Source organism: Ictidomys tridecemlineatus, chromosome 13, assembly GCF_052094955.1.
Source record: "Ictidomys tridecemlineatus isolate mIctTri1 chromosome 13, mIctTri1.hap1, whole genome shotgun sequence".
Taxonomy (NCBI): Eukaryota; Metazoa; Chordata; class Mammalia; order Rodentia; family Sciuridae; genus Ictidomys; species Ictidomys tridecemlineatus.
In genome coordinates, this window is record NC_135489.1 from 45,979,176 (window position 1) to 45,988,951 (window position 9,776).

Here is a 9,776-nt window from a genome sequence, read left to right on the forward strand (position 1 = left end):
CCAAGGTCACCTTCAGCAGGGACACTGTAGGATCTTCAATGATGGTAGTCTTTGAACACAGAAATGCTGTCACCATGTTAGTCTCATTTCCACAAAGCTGAATGCTTTTGAAACCTGTGGCCTTTGTTGTTCCTTTTGACGGACACAGGTGCAGAAGAAAAAGTTCTTTTTACTTTCATCATTAGAAAACCCGTGCAAGGATAAGGATATTAGCAGCTGAGACTGTGCCTCAAGGTTGGAGTGATCTTGGGGAGATAGTTTGGGAGGAAGCTGTGGCACCTTGAGTGCATATATCCCTCCTAAAGAGGTAGTGACATGTGGCCAGCCCAGGATTGTAAGATCTGATTTTTCTTTTTTTTTTTTTCCAAAACTGTTAATCTAGATTTTTATGTTAAAACTATCTCATTATTAAATACCACTTTTTTTTTTTTCTCCATTGCTGGAGATTGAACCTCGGGCCTTGTACAGGCTAGATAAATGCTCTTCCTTAGGGCTGTGCCCCTAGCCCAAATACTGACTACTTATTAAGAAATATTTTTAAAATCCTAAAATGGACCACTGAAGTGTGGGCCAAGCAGTATACATCTGGCCAGGGGCTGCCAGTTTATCTTTGAGTCTTACCCTGGTACCTTTGACTTGGAACACCCTCGTTTGGTTGTAAACTCTCTTTTACTGTAACTTCACAGGGAGGCGAGCATTGTTGAAACAATAGCAGGTGGAAAATACAGTCCCTTTCTCAGAGTGAGACATATAGGTTACTCCGAGAAATAGCCTTATTTTTCATGGTTCTCAAATTGTAACACGCATGAATTTGCCTGAAAACCTGTGAAATATATTAGAGTTGGAGTTGAAGTACGCAATTGTGTCTTGATTAAGCAGGATAGGGCCTGGGACCCGGAGTGTACTCCCCAGCTGGTCTGGTGCTGACATCATTTGGAAAAGCTCTGAGCTCTTAGACCCCGTTCCTCTCCCAGTTTCCATGTGGCAGCCATGCAGACTTCGGGGCCTACCTTCTTAAGGGTCAGGCCTATGTGGCCCCTTGTGTTCTTGTGTCCACATGAGTGTGACTTGCACAGACTCCTGTGCAGCGAGTGGAGTGACGCAGAACTATTCCTGTCCCTGTAGGAGCCCTGTCGATGATGCCGGCCGTCCACACTTTCTCTCTGTTTGCGGGATTGGCCGTCTTCATTGACTTCCTACTTCAGATTACCTGTTTCGTGAGTCTCTTGGGATTAGACATTCAACGTCAAGAGGTAAGTTGGTACCAGGGCTACAGTCCGTTTAATATGTGTTTGAAATCTAGATGAAGGAACCACAGGAGAGTATTTTCTGTGACCTTTGCTCTTCTTTGTTCCCTCAGAAAAATCGGCTGGACATCCTCTGCTGTGTGAAAGGTGCTGAAGATGGAAGCAGCGTCCAGGCCTCAGAAAGCTGCCTGTTTCGCTTCTTCAAAAACTCCTACTCTCCACTTCTGCTGAAGGACTGGATGCGACCCATCGTGGTATGCACCCCCTCTGTGGTTTCTCTTTCTTCCCCACAAGACAGATGTGTCTCATGCCTTCGAAGAACTCACACCACCCAAGAGGCAGATTTCTGGCAGCTTTAACATGTATAAATAGTAAAATCCTTTTCTAGCAAGGTTTTGTCAGTCCCAATAAGCAATAGAGTTGTCAATTTTTTAATTTTTAAATAATTATAAACTCATAGACTGTTGCAAAGGTAGTACAGATGGGACCCAGGTTTCCTGGACCCAGTTTTCCCCAGTGGTACATTTTGCATAATTATAGGACAACATCAGAACCAGGACATGTGTTTGTGTGTGTGTGTGTGGTGCTGAGAAGGACATACTAAACAAATGCACTACCATGGAGCTACACCTGCACCCCAGAACCAGGAATTTGATATTGACACAATGTGTGTGTAGTTTTGAGATATTATCACATTGTGCAGGGTCCCATGATCTTCACGGTAGTCAGGATTTAGAACTGTCCTATCACTGTCCAGACCCCTCATTGGTGCGCCCTCTCATTGCTAGATAGTAACCATTCTCTACTAAAAGAACACAAGGTAGTTTCCCATAACTGCAAAAAGCAATAGTGATATTAACATTTTTTGAACATTTAGTATCAGTTGGGAACTAGGCTAAAATTGGAATTATTCCTGGATTTTAGAAAAGTCCTGCTTTGAAGTGTAGCTCAGTGGTAGAGCCCTTGCATGTACTACCACTGGGATTCACAGCACTGAAAAAAAAAAGAAAAAGAAAAGTCCTGCTTTGTGTGTGTGAAGGAGAGAGAGACTGATTTTATTTCTCTTCTTCAACTCATTGTTATATTATAACAGTTGCCATCTTATAATTCACTTTCATTCCAGATTGCTGTCTTTGTGGGTGTCCTGTCATTTAGTATCGCCGTCCTGAACAAAGTAGAAATTGGATTGGATCAGTCTCTTTCAATGCCAGATGTAAGATGTTTTCTTATTATTATTTTTTTACTTTAACTGGTGATGAGTAAAGTTTTCGGTAAATGAACGTGGGTGTTATGCCTGCTTCTCTGTGCAAAGGCAGCAGGCGATGGTGACAGTTGATCACATGATATAAGAACTGCCACCAGGCTGTGTCCCTGTGGGCCACCTTCACCTTCTGGGCTCTTTGGACACGGCCATTGAATGGAGGTCTGATCTGATTGGGACTGGCAGAAAGAGCACCCTTGAACCCAAGGAAGAGAACCACGAATCCAGGCTGGAGGCGTCTGGGCCTGCTGGTGCCCTCTGAATTCTCAGTGACCATCACCTCACTTAGTTACCATCAGATCATTCATACTTTCTCTCCCCTTCTTTGGTCTTTCTTTCAGGACTCTTACGTCATAGATTACTTCAAATCCCTTGGTCAGTACCTGCACTCGGGTCCACCTGTGTACTTTGTCCTGGAGGAAGGGCACAACTATGCATCCCTACAGGGGCAGAACATGGTGTGCGGCGGCATGGGCTGTGACAACGATTCCTTGGTGCAGCAGATATTTAACGCAGCTCAGTTGGACAACTAGTCAGTACCACCTGCTCCTCATGTGCCTCAGCAGAAGCAGTAGGAAGGGGCTCCCAGCTAGTCAGCTTGGGCCTGAAATTTCTCACTGAAAATAGACTTTCTTGAAAAAGTTGTTTTTAGTCAAAAACATGTTAAGTCTAATTTAACCTAAGCAAAACCTTTCAAAGAACTAATTTGCACCTGGTCCTTTGAAAGTTTTTTTTGACTGTTATAATGTAGTTTGTCTTTTGACTGATAGCAGTATAAAGCAATGAAATGATATTAAGTTTTAAGGAAAAGTACTGAATTTAAAGACTCCTCCCTGTGCAGCAAGTTAACAGTTTTTTGTTTTTTGGTTTTTGGTTTTTTTCCTCCTCTTTCTCCAGCACCCGGATAGGCTTTGCTCCCTCGTCCTGGATTGACGATTATTTTGATTGGGTTAAGCCACAGTCTACTTGCTGTAGAGTCTACAATATCACTGACCAGTTCTGCAACGCTTCAGGTATTTTCTCCTCCTTCTCCAGATCTTTCCTTTTTGCTGAAAAATTTTAACATTACTTACAAATCATTTGCATTTTGCCTCAGCGTGTGCCCGTTTCTGTGCCAGCTCCGGGATTCATTCCCTTTGTCTTTGTCCCTCTCCTCTGTCACTAGCTCTGAATCATGCCACGTGTTTCTCTCTGAGCCCTCCATGGGGCTGCAGGCCAAACAAGGTCACTCCAGGGAACTGGTTCCCTGTTGAGGGTTCTCATTCTGCCTTTTTTGAGTGGCCACTGGCCCTGGCTTCTCAGAGGCATGTTTGCCTTGGTTTGTCACTGTTGCCTGATGGTTTTTAAGTATTGAGGTTGTCTTGGAATTTTCTTAATGGGAACTGGAAGTTCCTGGCTCTCATAATACCACTCGATGTTGTCATCCATGAAGCAGGAAACCTACTAGGACAGGAAATGCTGCTGTATTGTCCACCTAAGATGAAGCTGTGTATTAAATGTATTAAACAATGAAAGTCACTTGTGACTGAAGCTTTTGGATAAAGGGAAAGATTCAGGAAAATCATTCAGTCTCTAATTTTTAAAAAAAAATCTGCAGGCCCCTTCTTCTAACAGTTGGTTCCCCCTCTGTTTCTGCCAGTGGTTGACCCTTCCTGCGTCCGCTGCAGGCCTCTGACTCCGGAGGGCAAACAGAGACCTCAGGGTGGAGACTTCATGAAATTCCTGCCCATGTTTCTCTCTGATAACCCTAACCCCAAGTGTGGCAAAGGGTAAGTGCTGCTGAGCCAGGTCAGATAAGCGTCTGCTGCAGCTTTAATTTGTAATGGAGAACTAAGGGAGGGCTGGGTTAAGACAGTCGGTGGGAAAGGGCATCTTCTCCACCCTCAGCCATCCTGTCCCAATCCTGGGGCAGTAAAGAAATTTAAGACACCTTTTAAAAAAACAAAAAAAAAGTCTGTTTTCAGCAGATTTCCTCCTGGCTTGGAATTTGTTTCTTACGCGGCTGTCTGGGTCCTGTCCCATTAGATGTACAGATAGGTGCTGGTTCCGTGCACATTATGAGGGGACTGGAGGGAGAGGGTAGACATGCCAGTATTTCAGAGTGTGAATGAACTTGGTTTGTCCACTTGTGCCAATGGGTGTAGGGACCATGTCTTTGCTTTGGTAATGCTATCCCAGATCAAGGTTTCGTGGTACATAATCATGATCCCAGGGACATGGGAGACTATAACAGCAGGATCCCAAGTTCAAGGCCAACCTTGGCAACTTAGTGAGACCCTGTCTTAAAATTAAAAAAAAAAAAAAAAAAAAAAATTAAATGCTAGAACATAGCCCAGTGGTAGAATGCCCCTGGGTTCGATCCCTAGTATCACAAAAAACAATGGTTTAGATTCGGTTAGCCCTACCATGAGCCCCACCGTGCTCCCTGCCATCCTGGCTGTAGAGGAGCCTGTGGACTTTCTCGCTCCACATCCAGCCAGTTGCCCACAGTGCAGGATATCTGACTTGGAAATAGTGAAGAAGATTGGGGGTTGATTTGGAAATTTTTGTGGGTTGGAAGACGAGCATCCACATGTATGTGAGTTTAACTGAACATACTTGTTTTTTCATAAGGATCCATTTTTTTACTTGAGTCACATCAGTTAATCGTATGTATCGTGTCTGTGTTTTAAAACCTGTACTAGGTCCCACAGGAAGACTGTCCCTAAAAAATAAAAGAGAAATGAGTCTTGCAGCTTGGTTCCTGAGTGCTTTGGCCTACATAATACCAGCTGAGATGAGCTCAGTTGTAACAAAGGCAGCCGGGGGCACCCGCTGTGCAGAACTGCCCATCCGGCCTGCAGCCTGTGGCGCTGGAGCTGGTGATGCCAAGCGGGAGGCTAAAGCTTGGGTGAGGGAACCTTGCCAGGGTTTCAGGACCAAATGCAGCAGGCCGAGGTCGAGTCCAGGTCTTGGCCCTTCCCTGCCTCCTGTTACACAGCAGCACTAAGTAAACTCCGTATCAGAGCATGTTTGTTTAAGAGCAGAATCAGATAGAAAAATAATAGCTACCAAGCACCAGAGAAACCACAGCAATAAAGAAAAGCCGGTCTGGGCGAGAACAAGCCAGAGCTTCTGCACCCCCTCATCAGGACACCTTTTTCATCTGCAAACTGTACAACTGTGTCTGGCTTCTGAGCCTGGTCACTTAGCCTGGAGTGCTCAGATTCTGCCCAGTTTGCAAGGCTGGCCTCTCTGACACCCACTCTTTCCCAGGGGACATGCAGCTTACAGCTCAGCGGTTAACATCCTTGGCAATAATACTGGCATTGGAGCCACATACTTCATGACCTACCACACCGTGCTGCAGACCTCCGCTGACTTTATTGATGCTATGAAAAAAGCCCGACTTGTGGCCAGTAACATCACTGAAACCATGAGCACGAAGGGCAGTAATTACCGGGTGTTCCCATACAGGTAAAATGCGGATTTTTATAAAGAAGGGTTTCCTGGAGAAGGGTCTGTCTCTTAGGGGGATGCTGGTCTTCAGCTTGGATTCTGATACTTGCTCCATCTTGGAACTAGAACCTTGAGCCTCTGAGAACTACAAACTGCACTTGGTTCATGCTGCCTCACAGCCCCAACGAGACCCCAGGCAGGGGTGCTGCCTCAGGGAAGGGCTGCCCTGGCGCACCTAGAGAGCAGCTGTTGGGTATTCCTGACTGGGATTTCTCGGTGCTTTTAAATGGACTTTTCATTTGAATGGTTTATTTATTATTTTTTCCTGCCAAGGAATGTATTATATATTAAATACTGAATTGGGGAAATAGAGAATGGTAAAAGAAACAAGTAGCTTTTTTTTTTAAACCACCACCATGATCCCTGGGGAAGAAGTCCTTAAAAATGTATGTCCTAATTCCTGGGAAGCACTGATTAACTTTTAGGGGTAAAAATAGCCTGAGGTAGTTCCCAGGTCAGATCTGGACCTTTTTTTCTGAAAATACTATGGAATGCTTTTTGTCAATAGCTGTAAGGTAATATAGTTTGGGCTTTGAATCAAAAACTTTATACAGGGGGCTGGGGATATGGCTCAAGTAGTAACACACTCGCCAGGCATGCGTGAGGCACTGGGTTCTATCCTCAGCACCACATAAAAATAAAATAAAGATATTGTGTCTACCTAAAGCTAAAAAATAAATATTTAAAAAAACCTTATATAGAACAAAACATGAGGCCCTTCTTTGGGTGTCAGTGGCCATCAGATCCAGATGAATTACTGTACATGAGTGGTGCAGAAACGAGGGAGGTGTTCTGCAAGGGTGTCTCCAAGTGTCCCAGCTTTGCAGGAGTGACAGTGGTCCAGGGTGGGGCTCCCAGGAGTGAGTGTAAGCTGTAACGGAATGTCCCCCTTCCTCCCCAGTGTGTTCTACGTCTTCTACGAACAGTACCTGACCATCATTGATGACACCATCTTTAACCTTGGTGTGTCCCTGGGGTCCATCTTTCTGGTGACCGTGATTGTTCTGGGCTGTGAACTGTGGTCTGCAGTCATCATGTGTGTCACCATCGCCATGATCCTGGTCAACATGTTTGGCGTGATGTGGCTGTGGGGCATCAGTCTGAACGCAGTGTCCTTAGTCAACCTGGTGATGGTGAGTCCTCGTCCACTCTCATTTTGTCCCTAGCTCCCGTCACTCACATGAATGGTTTCCTGAATTTCATATAACCCTATATGGAGTAAAATAGCAAGTCTGCCTCTTACTCTTGGTGCTTAAGGAGAGGTGGGAGGAATCAGGACAGGGCACAGAGAGGCAGAAGCCAGGAGCAGAAACACATTAAAGGTAATCTGTTCCCTCCCATTGTTTCCTCTAATCCCTTTGCAGCTATAGTAAATAGTGTGGTTCATGACATCTGTGCCAATGGCAATGTGACCCCACCGTCTGGCATGGGTATTCTGCTTTTATTATCCGAAGGCACTGCAAAAGCATGTAGCCTGATGACAGCAAGATATTTACTTTACAGAAAATTGTCCTTGTCTTCCCAACAGGGCATCCCATATAGTTGCCAGGTGCTTTTTAATAAAATCTTGAAGAAGTGAGCATTCAGGAAGGTATTAATGGAAGATAGAAACTGTATCAGTATTTTCAGATAGTAACCCTTTCAGAGTGGTAGTGGGGCCTAATTACAAGAAGACAGTGTGCTTGCTCAGTGGGGTGTAGTGGGGCCAACCTTGAGAGGTTCCAGCAACTTCCCCTAACAGAGCAAACATGCTGTAGAAAACTGGTGCACTGGGTGGTGCTTAGAGGGTTCCAAGGTTTCCTGCCACCATTTAGGTAGGTGTGATGGGAACTTTGTAGTCAAAAGGGCTGCTTGAGAGGGCGCTGAGGTTGTGGCTCAGTGGTAGAGCACTGGCCTAGCACATGCAAGGTCCTTAGCACCACATTAAAATGAAGGTATTGTGTCCAACTACAACTATAAAATAAATATTTTTTTTAGAAAGGGGGGTCCTCCAGCACCCAGGTCCCCTGGCAAACCCCCATTTTAGGGAAGGGGAGGTGGCTCAGGATTTTCAACTAGAAAAGAGCCATTCTCATGTAAGTACTTTATTCTAGAGCTGTGGCATTTCCGTGGAGTTCTGCAGCCACGTAACAAGAGCATTCACAGTGAGTGCAAAAGGAAGCCGCGTGGACCGTGCTGAAGAGGCGCTCGCTCTCATGGGCAGTTCTGTGAGTATACTCTGTGGGTGTACACAGCAGGAGTGGCAGGATGGGGTGCATGCTCGATGACTTTCTGAGAAGAAACTTTAAAATTCAGTGGGTAAAGCTGTTTTCTGGGCTGGAGTTGTGGCTCAGTGGTAGAGAGCTTGACCAGCATGTGTGAGGTACTGGGTTTGATTCTCAGCACCACATATAAATATAAATAAAATAAAGGTCCATCAACAACTAATAAAAATTTAAAAAAAAAAAAAACTATTTCGATCTTTTACTGGACCTTACAGGTACTAAGTAGCTCCTGTAAGTTGTCAGGCAATTCATGAAATAGCTGTGTATTGTACAGACCTGAAATTCTTTACAGTCATGTTTGTATGACTCCTTTTTAGGTAGCAGGATAGCTCAAGCATATTAAGAAAGATTTGAGAGCGCAGGAAGCCAGCATGGTGTGTTGACCAGCAAGAGCTGCCTCGTCCCAGAACCAAGCCAGCAGCCTGTAGTGGGTGTCTGCAGAGTCTTAGTCCAACTCTAGTTTATCAATTTATAATATCAATTAAAGAATAAAGATTGCCAGATGCATGCCAACCACTTTGGAGGCTGAGGCAAGGGGATGGCAAGTGTGAGCAAATTAGTGAGGCCCTATGCAACTGCCTCAAAATAAAAAATAAAAGGGATAGAGATGTGGCTCAGTGCTTAAGTTCCCCTGGGTTTAATCCCCAGTACAAAAATTTTTTAAAAAGAGTAAAGACTAAAATTTAGGTAGACAATAATGCTACTTCCCAGTACCTCTCAAAACTGTCTCACATTTCTTTGGATATTGAATTCTAAGACATCTTTGTATTATGAAGTGTTCAGTTAAAAGTTGATAAAAAGAGTTTGTAACACTGTCTCTTCTTTTAGGTATTCAGCGGAATCACACTTACAAAATTCGGAGGAATTGTGGTGTTGGCCTTTGCCAAATCCCAGATTTTCCAGATATTTTACTTCAGGATGTATTTAGCTATGGTCTTACTGGGAGCCACTCATGGACTAATATTTCTCCCTGTCTTACTTAGTTATATAGGTAAGACTTCTTAAGCACTGTTTTATAGTATTTGAACTTGTACTATGGTTGGTCATCTGATAGATATTACTAAGTAGAAATTCTTTTTAAAGGAAAAAAGTTCTGTCCAGGGATTCAGGAATATCCAAACTATTTCATTAGTAAATTGTGAACATTTTTTTTTTTATTTGTCTGCTTAACAAAAGCTAAAGTCTGATCTTTGAATTAATTTGCATGATAGCAGGCCAGGATGCCCTCCCACTGCTGAGGAATGAGCCCAGCAGTTACAACAGCTGTTCTTTCCCCTGTGATGAAGATTTTTAGCAAAAGGCCTTGACCTCCACTACTCCTTTATGATCTGTTTACTTCTGTGGTTACTATATCTTGTACAAATGTCCCCTGGTTGAAAGGACAACATTATTATTTGCCTTGTACCTTTGTAACTGAGGGACTTTTCTCTATCCTTAGGGGACAGACTATTGCAATCCAGTATAAACTATCTCCTTTTCTCCTGAAGAAATAACAAATATTATTTC

General features: G+C 44.0%; 1 protein-coding gene across 2 annotated transcripts in view; it reads left to right on the plus strand.

Annotated features, from left to right (window-relative positions):
• The window catches only part of Npc1 (NPC intracellular cholesterol transporter 1), a 49,023-nt gene that overhangs the window by 38,424 nt on the left and 823 nt on the right, over positions 1 to 9,776 (plus strand). For both annotated transcript variants that reach the window (XM_040274356.2, XM_005329038.3), the window contains exons 15-24: positions 1,126 to 1,253; positions 1,361 to 1,501; positions 2,371 to 2,460; positions 2,850 to 3,040; positions 3,406 to 3,521; positions 4,148 to 4,277; positions 5,764 to 5,964; positions 6,908 to 7,139; positions 8,100 to 8,213; positions 9,099 to 9,261. In XM_040274356.2, the coding sequence (XP_040130290.2) occupies positions 1,126 to 1,253; positions 1,361 to 1,501; positions 2,371 to 2,460; positions 2,850 to 3,040; positions 3,406 to 3,521; positions 4,148 to 4,277; positions 5,764 to 5,964; positions 6,908 to 7,139; positions 8,100 to 8,213; positions 9,099 to 9,261 (1,506 nt within the window). The remainder of the gene's footprint in view (positions 1 to 1,125; positions 1,254 to 1,360; positions 1,502 to 2,370; positions 2,461 to 2,849; positions 3,041 to 3,405; positions 3,522 to 4,147; positions 4,278 to 5,763; positions 5,965 to 6,907; positions 7,140 to 8,099; positions 8,214 to 9,098; positions 9,262 to 9,776) is intronic.